The following is a 21,537-nucleotide window of genomic DNA, read 5'->3' as shown; positions in this document are numbered from 1 at the left end:
TTAATATAACCAAGACTCTTTCGCTAAAGACATTTTTTTAACCAGCACATAAATGACAGATGACCCTAAATAATCAATACTTTGAAATTTTTATTTTTTCAACAGTATATGTTAACCGGTTATAATTACTCACTTTTAAAATCAATCGCGTTCACGCGTGAAAGTTTTAAAACATTTATAAATTTGTCTTCTACCCCATTATAGATACATTGGAATTAATCGCGTCTTAACATAAAACTCATTTCTAAAATTGAGTCTAGTTTATTTAAATATAAATTAAAAACAAAATTTTACATGCACATATGCAATTATGTTACAATGAAATTATGTCAGCGATCTTCGATGGCTTTCGGATAGCTTGACATTTACTGAACATTAAAGCTTCTTCGACAATTGTGTCAATGTTATCGATTTAAATAGTCGATAAATTTGTGTTACTCCAACATCATTCTACCAACAAAATCCAACATTCTGAAGTCTGGCAAAGGATAATCTACGAAAAATAAATATCATAAAACAATGAACATGAAAAATATGTCTTTATTATCAAGTACCACTAAACAATATTCTTACCTCTCATGGTTGCGGGATTTTTAAAATACGTAGCCGAGCTGGTGGTTGGTTGATTCATACTTGATGAAAAATCCATTGCCTCAGTACTTGCATTTTCATTTGCATTGTCCGTTCTGCACACAGAAAAAAGAATTGGAAAATATAAAATATAATATACATACATACAGTTTAACTTACAATGAGTTATCCTCACTACCCGCATCGCTTTTAATATGTTTGCCTGTTTTTAACATCTCTAGTTCAAGTAGCTTCTCAGGATGCTTTTTCTTTTTGTGTTGACGACGAGTTGATGGAGCCGAGAACACTTTGTCGCAGAAATTACATTCGTATCTCTTTTCACCGGTGTGTATATTTAAATGCACTTTTAAAGTTTTAATAAGCTTGAAGGCTCGCCCACAATATTCACATTTGTGAGCCTTATCCTCCGTGTGCACCAATAAATGCTTATTAAGTGTACATCGAGAACTTAACTCCTTGCCACATACGGTACAAATATGCTTTTCTCCATGAATTTCCATATGTCTCTATAAATGACAATAAGATTTTGAATAACAACAACTAAACGGGAGAAAAGTTACGAATACCTTTAGTCGTTGCTTCCGTTTAAAGCTCTTTCCGCATACTTTGCATTCAAATGGTGAATAGTCAGTATGTGTGAGCATATGTTCGCGTAAAATGGTCCGAGTGTGCACAGCTTCGCCACATTCTTCGCAAATGAATGGACGCGAATTGTCGTGAACAAATTGAATGTGTCTTGTGACATGAACTTTTGTTTGGAATTTCCGATCACATTGGGGACACGGAAAAATGAGCCTTTCATCCAAAGGTATGTATTTTTTCATATGTCGCTTCAACTCGTATTCAAATTCATATTTACGTGGACAATTTGGACAACTAAACGGCGTTGCATCACCAACAATTTTATGTATTTTCCTCATGTGACTGGTATAATTGCTACTACGTTGAAAACCCATTGAACAGATGTTACATGTAATCTTAGGTTCCAGCATACGTCTTTCCGCGGTCGACAAACGCTTATTCTTTTTTCTCTTTGTGCCTTCATCTAACTCAATTTTATGCTTTTTTTTCATATGTGTTTTATAATTGCTCATACGTTGAAATCCCATTGTGCATATTTTACAGGTTACTACATATTCCGTTCCATCCGCCTTCTTTACAGATTTATTTGGACTAATGCTTCCCTTTTCTGAGGTTTTGGTTTTACTTTTATATCTCTCGCCATCGAAGTAATTATTATCAACTGCGTCGAAGTCATCGCTGCTGCTGCTACTACTTGTATCATCGAAGTCCATAAATGATGATGCAGTCGTTGTTGGTGGTGGTGTGGATGATGCTTCAGCAGCTCCGTTCTCACATTTTGTAGCTTTAACTTCACAATCATCATCTTCTGTCTTAATCACAATGTCCGGCTCACATATTACAGGTAAACTTTCTACAAAGATTTGTTGTTTAGTTGGTAAGAACGGCGCCTTAATGATTGGATATGCCGGAATGAAAATGGATTCAAGTGGAGGTTTATCTTCAGTAGTGTTTTTATCCATTGTTTACAAAATACGTCAGCAGCTTATTCACATAGAAATTCACTATTTCTACAAAACAAAAGGGGATGTACAATAACAATCGATTTTCTATAAAACCGATAATTTTATCTGATTTTTTACGATTTCAATATAAAATTTATAATTTTCACCACTTTTAAAATTTGTAAAGGGTTGAGTTTAAGCGGTAATAAAATTTAATAAATATGGTAAATAATGCTATAATTAACATTATAATGTTTCAAAGAGTTTCAGTCAAAATTTATGAAATATTTTTTATTATTATTAAATTCTTATACGTACATAAGCATATATAATTAAAATTTTTGCTAATAAAATCAGTTAATAGTATCTTATAGATTTGTATTGAATTGCACTTTTTTTGTTAGACTGTAGTCATCTCCTTTGAAATAACTCCTTTACTTTTATCTATGTGCTTTTGATCTAACTTGGGTCTCTTGCCTAAAGAAAAATTTCCACTCTGTTTCGGCGCTACAGGTGTAAGGTTTTTAGCTGTTCGGGTACTAAATATACAAACGATTAAATCATAAAACAGTCACAATATATACATACTTACACCGCTTTTAGGACAGACAACGTAGGTATATTTTTCGCTTTAACGGGTTTTTCGCCGGAAGCCTCCTGAGCAGCAAATTCTAACGGATGTACATGTTTTTTGTGTGTACGACAACTAGTTCCATTTGAAAAGGTCTTATCACAAAAATCGCAGGAATATGGTTTCAGACCAGTGTGTAGAATAAGATGATTTTTCAATGTTTTTGAACGTTTAAAGGCACGTCCACAATAGTCACACTTATGTGGCATCAAATCAGAATGAACAAATGAATGCGAATAAAGTGTAGCACGGGAGCTCAATTGTAAACCACACTCAACACAAATATGCTTCGCTCCATGTATATCCATGTGTTTCTAAAAATAATATGATAAGTAATTTTTTAATAATAACTATAATTCATTACCATTAGGCGAGTTTTCTGTTTAAAACATTTACCACACACTTTACACTTGAAAGGAGCATAATTTGAATGTGTATGCATATGGTCACGTAATGTGTCCTTACTGCCCATAATTTCACCGCACTTCTCGCATATAAATGCTGTCTTATCAGCATGCACAGATTTTAGATGTTGGGTCATTAAGCCTTTTCTGTGAAACATTAAATCACAGTTAGGACATGGAAACGCTGTATTCTCCTCTAATGGTATAATGAGCCCATGCTTTTTCTTTACATGTAATCTAAAGCTACTGAAGCGTTGAAATCGTTTTGGGCAATGCTTACAAATGTAATTACATTCAATTCGGGTTTCCTTCACGGGAAAAATCAAATTATTTTCGGGTGTATTTTCACTGCTCAAACCTTCCAATTTTGTAATTTTTTTATGGTCAGTGTTTTCTATAGATTTTTCATCCGACTTTTTTGTAGCAGCAACAACATCCTCTAAGGAGGAAAAGCTATTTGATGTCCCACTACTTTCGCATTCGCAAATTTCATCTAATGGATCTTTACAGTCATTATTTGTATTATGGGTGCTATCTAAAACATCGGTGTGCGGCTCGTAAACTATTACATCTGAGAATGCTGATGCTTGCGTGGTTATGATTGGTGCTGAATTACAAGGACTAGCATTTGCACTTGACGGCGCGTAGGGTAAATTATTTATTGTGCTTAATTTGCTAACCAATTGTGAAACATCTTGATCTACTTCATACTTTTCAAATAAAAGCTTTAGGTCTATCGCAGTACCTTCTTCTGATTGCAGAATTTTCTTATACATTTTTTGTATCTTACATACACGGGCAGCAAATTTTTCCAAAGATGTTAGCACTAGTAGGCATTCAGCACACACGACTTGAGGCATCTTTTCTTTGTGGTTGAACTGTTGGGAAATTGACTTTATACAGCAATTGAACTTTGATTAAATACGATATACATACCTACCTTAATATTAAACAATTTATGAATTACCGAAATCATATTAGTTTTATTGCTCTCCGTTGCTTCAGCTGAAAATATGTTGATATTTTTAATATCAGCTTTCGCACAAAATCGACACCATGTACTCCATTCAAAATCCATATTTACACCATTCAACTTGTTGAGAATGCTTTAGAGCCTTAATTGTTTAATTAAAACTAATTGTTCCCCTTATGTTTACAAAATAGTCTCATTACCACATCGTACCCTTCAGATGCTAAGGAATTTAATTGAAATCGAAACACATAAATATGGTTCACACTTCGCAATAATTGCATTCTAATAATTTTCATTCTTGAATATTAAGTACTATTAATAAAAATTAATTTTAATTTTGTATTGCTACAAATGATAAAATTATAATCACACAGTTTAAAAAAATTGTTTACATTTAGTAGTTAATTTTGATGATAGTTACATTTGGTGAGTTTCAAAATGCAACCCTACGTTTATACATTTGACATTTGCAGCTTGGATTTTAGAGGATAAAAAAATGGTGTCAACATTTTTATTGAATTAAACGAGAAATTGTGATTGTTACTTTCATAATATTTGCAGTTTAAGATATATTTGCGTAAAAAGTAAAGAGTTGGAGAAGTTTTAAACAATGCTTGCCTCCAAATTACCACTTAAGACAATAGCTGCAGAGGCGCGTAAGGAGTCCATTTCACCAGTTAATGACAACATGGCTTGGAAACGTTGGTGTCGATTATGCGCTAAGGAAGATGATGAAAGTCATTTGTGTGTTTTTCCAGAAATAAATGAGCCTGGGAAATTGGTGGACAGCAGTTTGGCTACAACAATCGGAAAATTTTTCTGGGTTAATGTATGTTGTCTATTTGCTTTATTGACAAATTGTTCATGTATGCTTATTGGATTTTTTTGTTGAAATTTTAGATTAGACCAAATGATGGACTATCGAATTATGTTTGTATTGAATGTCACACATTAGTATCGTCATTGACGCAATTTACAGAACGCGTTAACAAAGTGCAGGCCATGTTCTGCGCATTACAAAACACTGACCCGGATAGCACAATGAACCTGAATGAAGTTAAGCTGCAATACGGTTTACTTGATATGGAGTTTGATCATATTATAAAGCATGAGCGAAACATTACAAAGGAAGTCAGTAGTGAGAAACAATCGAGTGATGAAGACGAATTCGAACTGGTTGATGAAGATAATAAAGAAGAATTTTTTGAGTTACGCGAAAATAGAGAACGTAAATCGGGTGAAAATTTTTCCGTTGAACTTGTTAAGCGCGGAATTAAAAGAAAACGACAAGACGTTGAGCCTGATGAGGATGGAGATAATGATGGCCACAATATAATAGCGTTCGGTGCATTGTTGGGTGAATCCGAAGATGACACAGAAGAGCATTTTATTATCGAAAATATGGGAACGGAAGAAGAGGAGCTTGATGATGAGGAGCTACTACGACAATTAAGAGGAGATGATGACGAAGAAGACGAAACTGAGCAGTTGCAAAATTCAAAAAGAGAAGAACTAGAAAAAACTTTGAAAAGTAAAAAAACTGACGAAATTTCTGAAAATCTTAATGAACAAGAAGAAGAAATCGAACAAAATGTTGATTCTGAGGATGGTGTTGGTGGTGGTGAGAAATCAGCTCAAGTAAATAAAATTGATTCAAGTAGTCGGGTGCGTAAGAAACGACGAGGACGTCAACCGAAATATGAAGTAAGTGCGGAACGTGCAAAAGACGAAGCAGAGTCTACCGATACAAATGATAATTCCCAAACATCCACATCCTACAAGTATGAGTGTAGCATATGTCAAAAGAAATACAAAAATGCAACTTCCTATCGCAAACATATTATGGAAAAACATAACAAGGAGCCAGACATACCAGATTTCAAATGTGAAACCTGCAATAAAATATATCCCACAGAACGTCAATTGCAAATACATGCGCGCTCACATCTCGCGCTCGAGGACAAACTCGATATACCGTGTCCATATTGTGAACGTAAATTCACCAAAGTGGCCGTGATGCGTCAACATGTGCAAGGATTTCATGAAAACAAGAAACCTTTCATTTGTGACGAATGTGGGCGTTCACTAAGAACGCTAGCAGCGTTAACTGAACACAAATTAGTGCATACCAATGATGCACCATTCGAATGTGAAGTGTGCCAGAGAGCTTTCAAGAATAAAGCGCGATTAAAGGTACAATTTTTTATTTGTTCTAATGTTTTCGATTTTAATTTAGGTTTTCGTTTTTAACCTAGGTACATTTAGAGACACACAATGACTCCTCATATATCTGCACAGAGTGTGGCCTTAAGTTGAACACACGACGTACATTAAAAATGCACATGCTCGTGCATTCGGATGCGAAACGTTACAAGTGTGATTTCTGTCCCGCAGCATTTAAACGCACTAAAGCGTTGAAAAATCACTTAATTCTACACACAGGCATGCGACCGTACAAGTGTAATTTTTGTGAGAAAACCTTTTCGAATGGCTCCAATTGTCGTTCGCACAAAAAGAAAATGCATGCACAAGAGTTGGCTGAGGAAGAGGCAATGGGCAAAAAAGCCGAAGCTGTAACGGTGCCCAAATTAGAAGAGCTCCGTTCAAGGTATTTTAAAAGTCAAGCAATAAATTTGCTAATTGTGTTTTTGGTTTTTAATTTTATTACTAATAAACAAAATATCCATTTTTAGTACCAATGTTGTTGGTAATCCGCGTAGGGTGCAGCGACATCAAGGCGGTTTGCCGTTACACATGCGACAATTGTTAATCGCTGCCGAGGAGCGCGCAAAACGTGAACAAACCACGCAGCAGACGAATGGCACACAATCAAGTGCTGGTGCTGAAATGAATGAGGAAGAAACCCAAGCACATTCGACGGCTTCTACGTCGCAACATGAAGATGACGACGAGTCAGAGTTTATTGAATTGAACGAGGACTTGCTGCGTGATGACGATGATGATGACGATGAGGATGATAAAGAAATGATTGTATATGAAATTATTGCTGAAATATAAGTGTCGCATACGAACACAAGATAGGCTGATTGCTGCGCACCTTAGTGTATTTTACCTTATAATGCGTAACAATTACTTTTGAAATGCAAAAACAGCAAAAAAAATTACATTTTAAAAATGTTAAAATTATGCAAAAATAATAATAATTTTTAATATTAATAAATGTATGTATGTAACTGCATATGTATATAGAATTAATGAAATTAAAATTTATTTTTAATATTACACAAGTAATAATTTATTACGAATCTTCTTGTTTTTAAGCTGTAGTCCGTTAAATAACTGCAATAAAATTTTAATTTCAAAAACAGAAAAAACACAGTTGTATAAATTTTTATTAACACCGGTCAACAAAAAAAATGTTTTCCTTATTTTTGGTGTAGGAGAAACTGAGTCATAATAAACAGCAGGCAGACCCAAAAATCATGTAATGCATCATATTTATCAGGCGCAACAATAAAGCAAATTCTATTTTTTTTGTGATTGATGTTGTTGTTGTAGGCGTAGAAATCTGCCTTGTTGACTGCCCTTGGTCGGATAACAATCCGGGTCCGTTTCGGTTACGTAGACCAGACTGTTGTGGGAACGTTTTTTAAATCACCGAGAAGTGCAAATTCTTTTACAAAAACCATTTTTTGGAAGCCACCATTTTGCTAAACTCAAAATTTTGACTAATTCTTCGACAAAAAATACCTTAACTTCTGTTGCATGGAAGCTATAATACCCTTCACAAATACAAAAGCTCCCACACAGTAACTAGATTTTGATCGATTGTTGCTATTGTTGTTGTAACAGCAGAAAACATTCCTAAAGAAATTTCGAGGCATGGTACCGAGTTGACAGTCCTTGGTCGGATAAAAATCCGGGTCCGTTCCGGTTACTTACACCCGACTGGCGTGGGATGGTTTTTGTAGCGGTTTCTAGTCCCCGCTTGCTTGTTAAGGATCGGATTGGTTGTCATCGATGTCATCTAACGAGAAGCTAAGGAAAGGTGCCGTTTAAACAGGGTCGGATCATAGAGAGAGGGCTGTTAGATGAATGTGACTCGCTGGGCATTAACAGGCGTTGTTAGGGTCATGCGGAGGCTCACTACACGCTGGATATTCTTTTGGCAAGTGGGCAAGGGGGGGTTCTTGATAAGAGATTCTCAGAGAAACTCGCGCTCTTCGTCTGCAATAGGTGATGGTTTGACTGCAATTACGTCATACACTGAGAGGGAGTCGGTGAAGGTGTTGATGGCTCCACTGTGAATGCTAATGTCTAAAGTTAGTTGCGTTCGAAGTCTGGTCGGTGTGTACTTTTCAATGTTGTCGATGTAAACAAGGAAGGACATCTTGATAATCCTAAAGGTGGTTTCGCTTCAAGCAGACGACTGCAGGGACGGTTTTCGCGAAAACATCTTAGCAGTAACTGCTTGAAAAGGAGTTCATTATGCGTTCCTCGCGGAAACATGAAGAGGCATTCTAGCCTGCAGTGTAGTGTTTTAATTCGTCTAAAGCTTTTTCATCTGCGTTTCACTGCATCCAGGCGACCATATCGGTGCGGCGTAGTTTATTACCAGACGGCCGGTTGCCTTGTTTGCTGCTAACAATCTTCCGTCGTCTTTTCTCTATTAGCTGCTGGCTAGAGATTTGAAAATATCGTTGTGGCTTTGTACTTTGGCGGTCATCACGGTCGTATGAGGTTTAAAGGGGAATAGGCTGTCGAATGCAACACCTAAAATCTTAGCGTTGTTGTTAGTCTGAAATTTTAAGGTCATGGACTGTGATGTTAAGATCCAGTCTGTAATCCTCCTTGCAGAGAATAAACGAGAAAGTTCATAGATACAACCGTTTACTTTCAAAAACATGCCATCGGTTACATGCCTGACGACAATATCGTACAATCGTCAGCATACGAGATGATGGAAATCGTCTCTGGTGGTTGAGTGAGTTCCCTTAATTGGGTAGGTGTCGCTGCCCAGCTGGTTGATGTCCTCGTTAGAATAAAGGCTGACATCACCGCCGTCCAAAAAATGCGATGGACAATATAAAGGAGCGCAAATTCGGTGTGGAATTCGTCGTGGGAGAGAGACTCCGTCGCTGAGTACTGGCATTCATACAGGTGATGAAATATGGCAGTTAAACAGTAACGGCTATATGACACCACTCTGCAGAACACCTTTCAATACTCCATAATTTATAGTTTTAATCTCGAAACAGTGCGGATGATTGCCCACCGTTCATGATTGTTCGATGTCCTCAAGTAGCGTTGTAAGGCCTTTGACAAGTCCAAAGCTACGAAGATCGTGCCCTCAAACGGTGGTTTTTGACTTTGGCCATGAATTATCTGAGTGTTTATGACGCTAAGTGCTGTGAACTTTAAGAAAGCCATAATGCTGGTCTGCTGGCCTCAGTTGGTGAGTGAAGCAAGGCTTCTGGGGAAAGGAGAGTTATCGGACGATAAGACTACCTTTGGTTGGCGAGTTTCCCCAAGTTTCAGCAGTAGAACCACTCTGCGTCTTTCCACAAATCGGGCAGTTTAAGAGTGGTCAGCGACAGGTTGAGAACCACACATCCAGTTCTACGTTGTCGGAATTTGCTCCCATTTTATTCGGCCGAAGGCTAATTTCGCTGATCTAACCTTGTTTGGATCGGTAAGTTTTAAGTTCCAGAGGACCTCCTGTATATCGGTTATGGGTACAAAGAATGACATAACTTTTCAAAATAAATAAAATTAAGTGTTTCCCCAAAAAATTCACAAAAAAAAAAAAAACGATTTTTTTCTGACTTGCAAGTGGCTACAACCCCTTAAGAGACACGGGAGTATCTCCTTGACTGAAAATGCAGTTCGTAATAATTTAAAATTTTTTATTTATCAAATATACATCATTTTTATTTTGTGGCCATTTCTATACATGTATTCTCAGTCATGTTAAATAATTCCGTTGGAACTTCTCTATCTTCTCCAGCACAGACACGGTCAGCTCATTAATATATTCCTTTGCTTGCGTCTCTCTCGCAACAAAATCGGGTAGACTACGCTTGCTGACATAATGATTCGGCAAATTAACCTAAAAATGTTTTATATGAGTAAGCGAAACTTCCGTCAACGCAAAATACGTACCTTATGCCGGGCAATCGATTTGAGAATAAGCCAGAGCACGTAAAAACTGAACCAGACCGTGAAATACAGCGGGATGTACCACAATTTGCGACCAATATAAAAGTAACTGTATTTCTTGACACGTGGCTCTGGTGGCGGTTCCGGTGGTGGCATTTCTGTAGTAATTGGCGGTAGCGTGGGTGGTGGTGGATGATCGTGGTGATGGTGATGATGGTCATCATAAATGATTTCAGGATAATGCGGGTAGTAATGTGGATATGAGGGAAAATGATCATGAACACCAAAAGAATGATCGTGATATGAATCATGTGAATATGAATGAATAGGTGCTTCATCGGGCTGTTGTTCCACCCAACCGGGTGGTGGTGTAGGATACTCGGTATCATCAACGGGTGGTGGATGATCCTGATCATGATCATGGTCATGGTCTTTAAAGAACAATATATAATGCATATACATATATACACACATAAATGTAAATATGCGACGAGCTACTTACCATTTGCGCCCATATCATCGCCGCCAGCATTATCTTTACCACTCACGTCTTTATCTCCGTCGCCCATAGCGCTGGCTGGTAGCACGCCAATTGTGTCATCGGAGTCGGCATCAGCGGCGGGCGCTTTCGCATCATCGGCATCCTTTCCTGCTGGTGGTAGATTGTCGGGATTTGTAGGTCCCGGATATTTATAACCGCTATCATTACTGCTAGCTGTGGCTAAATTGACATTCAACGGCAACGGTCCAGATGGCGCTGCTGCGTAACTATTCACATTGCTTGAGGGTAAGGCGGCTTTGGGGTCTTGATAAGGTGATGAATAATGTGAATTTATGTTCGGTGGAAATGTGTAGATATTCTCCGGTGCTTTGTAGGTTTGTTGCACAATTTGAGAAGCCGCTGCCAATTTGTTGCTGTTGCCAGCATTGAAAGACTGTGCGTGATTGTGCTTATGCTGCTTGAATTGACCAGCTGCGGTTGCTTCACCGGGCGTGAAGCGGTCACTAAATGGAGCTGAAAGAATGTGCAATTTTACCGCTAAAGATTGAATTTTTTCCAATTTATTCTATAACATACATATGTATGTGTATCAAAAAGTTCGAAAATCCAGAACTTTCTTATTCGAAAGCCAACTGACTGAACCCATCTCGAACTCTAAACACTCAACGTCAATTTTAATTGTACTACCCATCTATTCGCGACCTATACATCATTCAGACTTTAAGACTTGATTTGAGTTTTCAGGATCCGTTTTTGATCTATCCATCTATTTAAAAATAGTCAGACTTCAGACTTTCACTAAATACTGAGTAGTTCCTTGAAACTTTGAATTTTGATGCAGTACAGTACAGTTATATACAGGGTTTGTCCGGAAAGTAATAGGACTGATTTTATTCCGGCGCAACTGTACTTCGGAGTGTGCACGCACCGCCTGGATTCGATAGAGGGCGTTCCTAGCTAACGAACGAGCGGCTGGTCAGTTCTTTCCGAGCTCCTGGAGAGTCAGGACAAACATTTTCGCGCAACGTGTTTCAGTGAGTAGTGCAAGCCGAATTTGCAGTGTTCGTTAGAGCAGAGGTACGCGATTAAATTCTGTGGGAAACTCAATTTTTCAATAACATGTGATGAGTTATGGATTATGGATGTGATGAGTCATGGATCTTTGAGTATGCTCCCGAGACAAAGAGGCAATCTTCCGAGTGGAACACGCCGGCGTCTCCTCGCCCAAAAAAGAGAAGAATGAGCAAATTCAAAGTGAAAACGATGCTAATTGTCTTTTTTGACAACAAAGGCATCGTCCACCATTAATTTGTTCCTCCTGGACAAACCGTCAACGCCAAGTTTTACGTGGAAGTCCTCAAGAGACTCAAGCGAAGATTCAATCGGGTCCGAAAAGATATTGCAACCGATTGGAAGTTTCACCACGAGAACGTGCCGCTCACTCTGCCTTTCTTGTAAATTCTTGTGAACAGCTACCTAACCAAGGCCGGGAGATGTGGACCCCCGGCCGATGAAAGGCAAGCAAGAAGAAGCCCATTTTGAAGGTTTTTGAAGAATTGTAACGATGGGTTCAATAAATTTTTTTAAATCGACTCAGTCCTATTACTTTCCGGAAAAACCCTGTTCCTTTAAGCCTCTATTTTTTCATGTTGCGTCTGACCCTCCCGGGCAATCTCAGTTGACCTGTTGACTGCTACTAACAATCGACTTCTTGTTGAGATTACCATTTATACTGGCCTGGCTCCATTACAGCTACAAATCTTTTAGATTAAACATTACTTGGCTGGTTACCATAAACCATGGTTTCCCTTCGATATATTCGATATTGTATGCAGACACAGAGCAACTATTATTATTGTTAAGCATATTCTATACGTGCACGATTCTACGTCCCACAACGTTTAATAGATCTCAACCCACTGCAACCAACAACAGTCAACCCCGCTACTACCATATATCCATGCAATGCGCTTACCTTTACCGCTGAGTTTATTAATTTCCGCTTCGTTTGGTGGTCTGCGTTGGTTAAACGCCTGCGGATAGATGATTTTCCCGATGTTGGATGTAACCGGCTTTTCACGTACCGCTGGCGCTGGTAATGGTGGACTTTTGATTAAAGGCGTCATAAGCTGATTAAAATTATATGTTGGGCGATTGTAGTCGATAGCGCGTCCAGTTGAAGCATATTCCTGCAAGGCTGGCGATGGCTCGGCCAGCGTCGAAGCCGCAGGCATGTCATACGCCTCTGATTGCTGTTGCTCATTATCAACCGTGAACACGGGATTATGGTTGGCGTGCATTATGGTGGCTGCCTCCGTATGTGGTGAATTAATTTCAATATTGCTGCCATCAACTTTCAGGTCAGCAGCAGGTGGTGTGACATATAAAATGGGCTGCTCAGCCGCGTATTCTTGAGCTTCTTGTACATAAGTAGGTGCAAGTCGTTGTTGAGATTGCGCGGTGGGCTCTGATGGTCGTATTGCGGTTTCGGTAGTCGATACTACATTGTCACTTGTATTGAAACTGTGAATGAAATAACCAGAAAGGAAAAAAATAATATAGACAACTGGTATTGCATGAAAAGTGTAAACAAAATTGGTTATAAAAGTTTTTCATTTCGAAGTGAAACTCGAGTTTTCGATCGAGCCTATGGAACTCTTTAATATAAATGATAATCATAGCTATTAAGGTACGAAGGAGAGTTGAAGCTTTGTATCTTTCAGTAATCAACCTCCCAAGGGAAAAACTCAGGCTACTTGTCGCCCTACACTGGCCATTGTAAGCTCAGAAGCACTTATTTAACTTATTTAACATGGGTCTAGTTTTTTGTGCGATGCCAGTTCTGCGACTTGGAGTCTGAAACACCAGAATACCTGCCAATCGACTGTACTGCAGTCTATAGACGCAGGATAAAGGCCCTTGGATCTATGTTTCCGAATAGGGATTACATCGCCTCAGTAACACCTAGCAATATCTTGGAATTTACCTATTTGCGTTATGAGACGTTGTGACTTAGGAAGGGCACAACAGTCGCTAGGTCGCGGTTCAATCCTCATTTACTTATCTAATGTAATTTAATCTTTCAGTTTCGTACTCGATACTTGGACTTAGAAAGATTGTTCAGAATTCGGATATTTTTTGTGACTGCAAAAAAAGTTGTATTTCACACTATTTAAGGCTATTTATCAAGATATAATATGTATATATCTCAAGTAAAAAAAGTCCTGTCTTTAGCTGAAACTCGAAGGACACAATTATCAAGGCAGAAGAAATTAGGAAAATATATGCTTTCTTAATATCAATATGGTTTGTAGTTATGCGTATTTGCCAAAAGTGTAGAGTACTTGTTGATAGCGGTTAGAGACTCTATTAATCATAGAAGTCAGTTGTGGAACTAATAGCTGAATCCTTTGAAGATATAAGTGACTTTCTCAAGTCAAACGACTAAGTGATTTACCTTGCGGATATGAGTAGTACTTTCAAATTTTGTAGGCAATCGACTAAGAGATTTATCTTAAATAATATAAACTCGGAGAGCTAGACGATATTTTACAATTTTAAAGACGTTTTCAAGGCAAGTGAATAGAAGACTTAGCTTGAGGAGATGACCTTGAGGAACTAGAGGATATTTTAAAAATTTTACTGACATACTACAGACAATCGACTAGGATATTTTCCTTGAGGAATTTGACCACGGAGCGCTAAATGATATATTACAAGTTTTAATAATGTATTCCAGACAATCGACTTGGATCTTTATCCTAAGGAATATACCTCGGAGCACTATATATTTTGAAAATTTTTGTATCGTACTCAAGATAATCGACTAGAAAACTAACATCGAGGAATTCGACCTCTCATATTTTAAAAATTTTAGTGATCTACTCCAGGTGCTCCAAAGTGCTCAATTCAATGATTGGTCCACCACGAGTTTCGAAGGATCGCTGATTACAGAGTCAGCGATTCCGAGTTACGAGTTCAGGCGCTCAAAGCTTACTTTACTGTGAGTTATTCCTTGATTTAGTACAGTTCTGGTTGGAGTACTGTTGGATCTTCCTTTTTTGGACTGAAGGAGTTTCGATATTCGTGGTCATTTAAGCTATAAATCAATGAGGTCTCTAATTTCAGAATTTCACCTGCGACTCACATTAAATTGACTCCACAAGACTATTCTAGAAGTAAAAGAGTGTTAAACAAAGCCGATCTGTATATCTGCACGCATTGATTGTGAAAGGTATGGCAGATCGGGGACAAATCCTCCCGGGGCCGGGGTTCTCAGGGCAGCCTCGGTACCTGCAAATTTTATTTGCACTTTTTTCTAATACTAACTAATTGTTGAAACCGGGTCCCGCATCCTACATCTTCACCGCTTTACGGTTTTCTCTCTATATATTTATTTGTATGACAACTGCGCTTCACGAATGCTATAACCTCAAATAATTCCTCAACTTCAAAACTTGTCACATGTCATAAAATATGCTTAAACACTCACTTCCAACCAAAATACCTACGTTCTTGGATAAATTAAATCCATATTAAGGGCTTTAAAGATTTTTGGTCCTTCATTATTCGCGCCATCACTGCCGCTGTGTTGCACTTGAGCATAGCCTTGTGGATGCGCGAGCTGTTGACTGAGGCAGGCGCAGCCGAGAAGCAAGGTTAGAACTTTTGAGAAATGTCTATGCCACTGGAACATTTTTGTTGTGTTTTTATTTTATTTCTTTTTTCTTTAAATTTGTGTTTTTTCTAATTCAATAATTTTTTTTATAAGTCACACAAAAAATTTCGTTACTTTTAACATTGTTTTTTCTAAATTTCGGCGCGATTCACTTTTTAGCGGAAATATGAAAATGCGTAATTGCGCATGCGCACGTGTTTTTCTATAATAATCGTTATTTTTCGTTCAATTTTATTTTTAGTTTTTTTTTTGGTATAATTATTTTTCCTTAACACTCGTTTTCGTTCTTAGGATAAATGCTGCGTCGCACTAATGCTGAGCGACCGTTTGAAATACTAAAACTAGACTGAAAGCGCACCAATGAAATTTTCATATTTTATCACCAGTGCTTTGGAGGGGTAAACAGCAGACCAAGTTGGTTGACCTAGTAATTTTCATCATTTAACTGGTCTACTTTTATTATTTATTAGCTTCTACGTTTCGCGCTTTCATTTGCTCCATATCGTCGTGCATTCTTATAAATATTGCGCCTAACTGTAGGTATATATGCATATGTGTATGTGTTAAACATACATTACCATACACATATGTATATGTATATTTACATATGTATGTGTGTGGTGAATATACAAATAAACGCCCGATCACATTGCTGAAACTGCTAATGTGATAGTGAGGTGTTACTTTCATTCCGTGGCATGTTCTCGAGGAGTTAATATACTATATATACTCGTACTAAATAGGTTTTTTTGGTAAATAAGAACTATGTAAATTTATACTCGTGCCACTCGGTTTGTGTGCGCACTAGTTTTTAACATTGTTCGTGATTTTTTCCGAAGTTCAGTGACTACTGTGCACATATTTTGTCGTTGTAGTGGTTAATTCCGGTTAACTGTAGATTTCTTATTAGATTTCTACAAAAAATCGACTTCTGAAAGGTTAGTGATTCTGCGTAATTTCAGAAAATCGAATATTTTATATATGCAAGAGGAGAAAGTGCAGGCCTGTTAATTATTTTTAATAATATATAATAAACTAGAATTGGAAAAAAGTGAAAGTGCTCTAATATGCCCTTGGCATTATAGTAAGGTATCTAAAGTCACTCAAACTGAGGAAGTATTTAGATTTTGGGTATATTTTGGACGCAGGAAATGTTTCTTTTTACACTCTATTCGTAGTTTCCTTATTGGTTATTAAAATAAACAAAACTTCAGTCTTGAAGGACTTCTTGAAAAAAACTAAATGTGTCCGTTTTCATAAGTAGAAGTAAGTACTTCTTCTTCTTTACTGGCATAGACACCGCTTACGCCCTTATAGCCGAGTTTACAACAGCGCGCCAGTCGTTCTTCCTTTTCGCTGTTTGGCACCGATTGGAGATTCCAAGTGTAGTCAGTTCTTTCTCCACCTGGTCTTTCCAACGGAATGGAGCACCTACTCTTCCTCTGCTTCCCCTGGCGGGTACTGCGTCGAATACTCTCAGAGCTGGAGTGTTTTCATCCATTCGGACGACATGACCTAGCCAGTGTAGCCGCTGTCTCTTAATTCACTGAACTATGTCAATGTCGCCGTATAACTTATACAGCTCATCGTTCCATCGAATGCGATATTCGTCGTTGACAATGCGCAAAAGACCATAAATCTTCCGTAGAACTGTTATCTCGAAAACTCGTAACGTTGACTCATTAGCTGTTGTCATCATCCATGTCTCTGTACAATATAGCAGGATGGATGAGGGACTTATATAGTTTGGTCTATGTTCGTCGAGAGAGGACTTTACTTCTCAATTGCCTACTCAGTCCGAAGTAGCACCTTTTGGCAAGTGTTATTCTGCGCTGGATTTCGAGGCTGACATTGTTGTTGGTGTTAAGAATGGTTCCAAGATAGATAATTTCTATCTACAACTTCGAAGTTATGACTGTCAACAGTGACATGGGAGCCTAGTCGTGAGTGCGACGACTGTTTGTTTGATGTTAGGAGATATTTCGTCTTGTCTTCGTTCACTACCAGACCCATTTGCTTCGCTTCCTTATCCAGTCTGGAGAAAGCAGAACTGACGGCGCGGTTGTTGAGGTCAATGATATCAATAACATCGGCGAACGATAGCAGCTGTACATTCTAATAGAAGATTCTCCTTTCTCTATTCAGATCTGCAGCTCGAATTATTTGCTCTAGGGAGAAATTGACGAAGTCGCACGATAGAGAGTCGGCTCAGGAAGGTCGTTCCCGATCCTGACGAAGCTTTTCGTGTTGCTCAACGTCAATTTACACAGTCGTATTAGTTTTGCGGTGATACCAAATTCAGTCATCGCGGTATAAAGGTAGCACCTTTTTTGCGCTGTCAAAAGCAGCTTTGAAATCGACGAAGAGGTGGTGTGTGTCGATTCTCTTTTCACGGGTCTTTTCCTAGACTTGACGCATGGTGAATAACTGGTCAGATGTTTACTTTCAGGCCTGAAACCACACTGATAAGATCCAATCAGTTTGTTGACAGTGGGCTGAAGAAGCTTATATGCGATATTTAAGACATTTATCTCTCGGTATTTGGCGCAGATTAAGGAGTTTCGTTTTTTGTGGATTGGGCAGAGCACATTTAAATTCAAATCGTCGGTCCGACCATATTCTACAAAGAAGTTGATGCATGCTCCTTATCAGTTCTTCTCCGGCGTATCTGAATAGCTCGGCCGGCCGGCATTCCATCGACCACCGCCGCTTTGTTCAGACGAGTAATTGCTATTCGGACTTCTTCATGGTCGGGCAATGGAACGACTGCACCATCGTCATCGATTGGAAACTCGGGTTCGACATCTCCTGGTGTTATGCTTTCACTGCTATTCAGCAGGCTGGAGAAGTTTTCCTTCCATAATTTCAGTAAGTTCTGGGCATCAGGCATTAGATCACCTCTGGGGGTTCTACAAGAGTATGCTCCGGTTTTGAGACCTTCTGTTAGGCGCCACATCTTTTCGTAGAATTTTCGAGCATTACCCCTTTCGGCTATATTTGCTGCCGCCGCCAAAGATTGAAAAACTCATTTCTAAGTTCCAAATTATTGAAGATTGGAGGATTTTTTTAAACTGCATTTTCAAAAACTTAATCGTGATAGTCAAAGATTTTAAAATATCTGTTTTTCTTCAACTGTCAAGTCTTGCTATATTATATATTCCTGTTTAATTTCAAAAATTTTTTTGACTGAGAGTCTATGTATGTACGAAATGATGTACATAAGTACATATGTATATATTATTGATTTTCAAAATACAAAACAAACTTTTTCCACTCAACATCAGCAAGAAAGCAAATCCAACAAAACAACACCATTCTGCACAGAGCAGCCTAAATAAAATAGTGCTGCTGCAACATAACTATTAACACCCTACACGTTCTAATACGGCGTTTTCTGCGAACCGAGCGACTACAAAAACAAAGTTGTTTAACAGTTGCACACTTTCTTTGCAACCCACGAGCAAATTAGATTAGTCTTTTAATTTGCATGAGCTTCCAAACACTAATTGCATTCGTATTTGTGTTATTGTTCTATTTGAATAAGATCTCCAAAGGAAGTTGCAAGTGTAAGCCAACCACGAGTAATTGCTTGTTAGCGCTTTGATGGCCAATATTTTGCAGTATTTATGAAAATTAATTTAACTAGATGTGGGAATGCAGTTGTGCTTAATTGAATTTAGTGTCTTACATATTTGTTGGCAAATGTTAATTTTCTCTTCGTTAGATCGTTTATGGTTAAGTAGGGATATGTGTGAATATGTTCGGCTACAGGCAAAAAATGGTAAGACTTTGTTCATAATTTTAAAATTATTAATTTATTCTTCAAAATCTATGTCGTCTACCTCAAAGTAATCCCCCTTAGCCTCAATACACTTGTGCCTAAGTATTTTCCAATGCTCGAAACAGTTGTTAAAGTCAATTTCCGGAATAGCCTTCAATGTGCGTAGTAATTCACGTTTAAGGTCTTCAATTGGATTAAAACCGGTTTTCCCGGATCGGTCGTTTGAGTATGCTGAATAGCCAGAAGACTAACGGAGCTGAATCAGACGAATACGGTCGTTGCGACACGATATTAGTGGAAAATTTGACGAAAAACTCATGAAGAATCAATGCATAATGCGACGGAGCATTATCGTGGTGCAAAAAGTAACAGTTATCGGCCTATAATTACGGTCCCTTTTTATGAATAGCTTCGCGTAAACGACAAATAACACTATTCAACAGTATTCTTTGTTGACAGTTGGGTGGTAGGAAGGAATTCGCAGTGCACCACACCTCGATAATCAACCTTGATTTTTGACCTGCTTTGACGTGGTTTTTTCGACTTCGGCTCACCTTTGCCACGATATTCGGCCGATTGATCGTCTGTAAGCATAGATCCAAGACTCATCGCCAGTGACAATATGACATTCTGATAGTCGGAAATCATTGTTTCAGAGACGTTAAAGCAACGTTAAAAAATTGAGAAATTTTGTAACCAACCTTGCTTTCACTTTTCTTACGCCTAAATTATCTTTCAAAATGGTTTTCATTGGTCTTTCCGATATTGCAACGATGCCAGTAAGATCATTATTGACATGTTGGTCATCAGTTGATGTTGATGACCGTCCTGGTTCATCGCCAACGGGTTCTCGCCATAGTTTAATACAAGTCTTTATTATTGTCTTCAAAATAGGCTCTTGAGCCAATACCAACATGCTATAGCTTAATCCAATGCCCAATACATTTGTTATAAGGCTTGGCTGGGATAGCATTCTGTACCTTCAGCCAATTTTGGCTTTTTCGGTTTCGGCTCATTTTTGGAGCGCCATTTGCTAGATTTTTGAGAGTTTCGATGTCACATTCATAAACCCATGTCTCGTCACCTGTAATAATGTGTTTGATGAGCGTAAGATCCTTTTCTAGGTTGTCCAGCATCTCTTTTGGGACCTCTACTCAAAGTAGTTTTTTCATTCGGGTACTTTGGTACGAGTCTGCCGTTGACTGTCTTCATCAAAATCAAAATGTGTTTTTTCAATAGCCTTTTTTTTGTTAGATTACGCATGAGTCATGTCAAGCTATCATGTTACTTTTGTTTAGTATTGTTTGGCATTTCATGGAAAGACTTACGCCTGAACAACGTTTACACATCGTTCAACTTTATAGTCAACATAATCGGCCTACTGGGCCTACTATTCGCAATACCATTACCCATCTTGAGACACAGCCACAAGCCAATAGACCACGTCCAGCAGATAATGAAGAAAATATAGCAGCCGTAACTGAGATTGTACAAGAAGACCGTGGAGTGTCGATTCGGCGCCATTCGCGGCCACTCGGACTGTCGTAGGGAACGACTTGGAGCATTTTACGTCGAGATCTTAAATTGAAGGCGTATAAAATACAGCTTGTGCAATAACTGAAGTCACTCGAGCTACATCGCTTCGTGAAAACAAGAAGATTCAACGCTTTGAGCCAAATATTTTTTGTTCAAGCAAAATTGCGGATTCAAGAGTTGCCATCCATAAAAAACAACGTTTCAAAAAGACGGCTCCACTTTCCACACATCGTATAAATCAATGGATTTATTGAGAGAACACTTCGGTGAGCAGTTAATTTCATGCTTTTGGACAGTCGATTGGCCACAAAGATCGTGTATATATTACACTGTTAAACTGCGGACAAAACATTTGTTCAATGGGGATCAAAATGTAAAGTCATCTATGGAACATTTAGAAGCCAACATTTAAAGAGATAATCTTAAAAAAATAATTACCAAAGAATGTTCCTGCGAATGATAATAAATTTTCTCCATTATATAAGAGATAGCAGAGCTAATCGTGTCAACACCACGATGTTCAGCCACTTTTTCGATGTTATCATCATTAAACGAAGGTGGACGGACGACACTTATATGTAGTATAAGGCAAATTTTCGATGACCTCACGACCTTCACTGAATACTCTTTGGCATTCAAATACTTGTATTCGTGATAAGGTAGATTCTTCAAACCCATTTGCAACATTTTCAGTGATTCTGTGTGTTGTACCAATATAAAAAAAATTGCCGTTTCAATTTGCGTACGCAGTTTAAATGGATCAATCCGAGTCAAATTTGATCAGTTGGTAAATAA

At 38.2% G+C, this 21,537-nt stretch overlaps 4 protein-coding genes across 6 annotated transcripts; 1 reads left to right on the top strand and 3 right to left on the bottom strand.

The window, feature by feature from the left end:
* Positions 1–226: 226 nt before the first annotated feature.
* Positions 227–2,190, bottom strand: LOC126753243 (zinc finger protein OZF-like). Its single transcript, XM_050464503.1, has 4 exons — positions 1,158–2,190; positions 751–1,097; positions 574–686; positions 227–493 (listed from the first exon to the last, which is right to left on the bottom strand). Exons 1-4 carry the CDS (start codon positions 2,133–2,135, stop codon positions 435–437), a joined length of 1,497 nt encoding a protein of 498 aa, XP_050320460.1. The 5' UTR covers positions 2,136–2,190; the 3' UTR covers positions 227–434.
* Positions 2,191–2,387: 197 nt separating this feature from the next.
* On the bottom strand, positions 2,388–4,339 carry LOC126753240 (zinc finger protein OZF-like). Of its 3 annotated transcripts, XM_050464499.1 has the most exons (5): positions 4,215–4,339; positions 4,093–4,157; positions 3,113–4,030; positions 2,710–3,062; positions 2,388–2,656 (listed from the first exon to the last, which is right to left on the bottom strand). In XM_050464499.1, exons 1-5 carry the CDS (start codon positions 4,228–4,230, stop codon positions 2,518–2,520), a joined length of 1,491 nt encoding a protein of 496 aa, XP_050320456.1. In that variant the 5' UTR covers positions 4,231–4,339; the 3' UTR covers positions 2,388–2,517. The 3 variants fall into 3 exon arrangements, with proteins under 3 accessions (XP_050320456.1, XP_050320455.1, XP_050320457.1); XM_050464498.1 differs by having other exon boundaries at positions 4,093–4,339; XM_050464500.1 differs by lacking the exon at positions 4,215–4,339 and having other exon boundaries at positions 4,089–4,187.
* A 242-nt stretch (positions 4,340–4,581) lies between these two features.
* Positions 4,582–7,324, top strand: LOC126753236 (zinc finger protein 62 homolog). Its single transcript, XM_050464494.1, has 4 exons — positions 4,582–4,954; positions 5,026–6,318; positions 6,381–6,733; positions 6,819–7,324. The coding sequence occupies exons 1-4, from the start codon at positions 4,736–4,738 to the stop codon at positions 7,141–7,143; spliced, it is 2,190 nt and encodes a 729-aa protein (XP_050320451.1). The 5' UTR covers positions 4,582–4,735; the 3' UTR covers positions 7,144–7,324.
* A 2,651-nt stretch (positions 7,325–9,975) lies between these two features.
* Positions 9,976–15,752, bottom strand: LOC126753238 (uncharacterized). The gene is made up of 5 exons (XM_050464496.1): positions 15,259–15,752; positions 12,723–13,270; positions 10,748–11,260; positions 10,249–10,676; positions 9,976–10,195 (listed from the first exon to the last, which is right to left on the bottom strand). The coding sequence occupies exons 1-5, from the start codon at positions 15,441–15,443 to the stop codon at positions 10,052–10,054; spliced, it is 1,818 nt and encodes a 605-aa protein (XP_050320453.1). The 5' UTR covers positions 15,444–15,752; the 3' UTR covers positions 9,976–10,051.
* Between the last annotated feature and the right edge of the window lie 5,785 nt (positions 15,753–21,537).

Source organism: Bactrocera neohumeralis, chromosome 3 (assembly GCF_024586455.1).
Source record: "Bactrocera neohumeralis isolate Rockhampton chromosome 3, APGP_CSIRO_Bneo_wtdbg2-racon-allhic-juicebox.fasta_v2, whole genome shotgun sequence".
NCBI lineage: Eukaryota > Metazoa > Arthropoda > Insecta > Diptera > Tephritidae > Bactrocera > Bactrocera neohumeralis.
The sequence above is the reverse complement of the archived record's forward strand: the minus strand, read 5'-3'. Positions and strand labels throughout refer to the sequence as shown.

Excerpts from the sequence above, each read along its gene's own strand:
- LOC126753240 (XM_050464498.1), bottom strand. The coding sequence starts at position 4,230 with ATGGATTTTGAATGGAGTACATGGTGTCGATTTTGTGCGAAAGCTGAT. Across the intron at positions 4,031-4,092 it reads ATAAATTGTTTAATATTAAG|TTCAACCACAAAGAAAAGAT; the intron begins GTAGGTATGTAT and ends ATTTCCCAACAG. Across the intron at positions 3,063-3,112 it reads AACAGAAAACTCGCCTAATG|AAACACATGGATATACATGG; the intron begins GTAATGAATTAT and ends TATTATTTTTAG.
- LOC126753243 (XM_050464503.1), bottom strand. The coding sequence starts at position 2,135 with ATGGATAAAAACACTACTGAAGATAAACCTCCACTTGAATCCATTTTC. Across the intron at positions 1,098-1,157 it reads AACGGAAGCAACGACTAAAG|AGACATATGGAAATTCATGG; the intron begins GTATTCGTAACT and ends TGTCATTTATAG. Across the intron at positions 687-750 it reads GGTAGTGAGGATAACTCATT|AACGGACAATGCAAATGAAA; the intron begins GTAAGTTAAACT and ends TTCTGTGTGCAG.
- LOC126753236 (XM_050464494.1), top strand. The coding sequence starts at position 4,736 with ATGCTTGCCTCCAAATTACCACTTAAGACAATAGCTGCAGAGGCGCGT. Across the intron at positions 6,319-6,380 it reads AGAATAAAGCGCGATTAAAG|GTACATTTAGAGACACACAA; the intron begins GTACAATTTTTT and ends TTTTTAACCTAG. Across the intron at positions 6,734-6,818 it reads TTAGAAGAGCTCCGTTCAAG|TACCAATGTTGTTGGTAATC; the intron begins GTATTTTAAAAG and ends ATCCATTTTTAG.
- LOC126753238 (XM_050464496.1), bottom strand. The coding sequence starts at position 15,443 with ATGTTCCAGTGGCATAGACATTTCTCAAAAGTTCTAACCTTGCTTCTC. Across the intron at positions 13,271-15,258 it reads GATTTAATTTATCCAAGAAC|TTTCAATACAAGTGACAATG; the intron begins GTAGGTATTTTG and ends TTTCATTCACAG. Across the intron at positions 10,677-10,747 it reads CGATGATATGGGCGCAAATG|ACCATGACCATGATCATGAT; the intron begins GTAAGTAGCTCG and ends TGTTCTTTAAAG.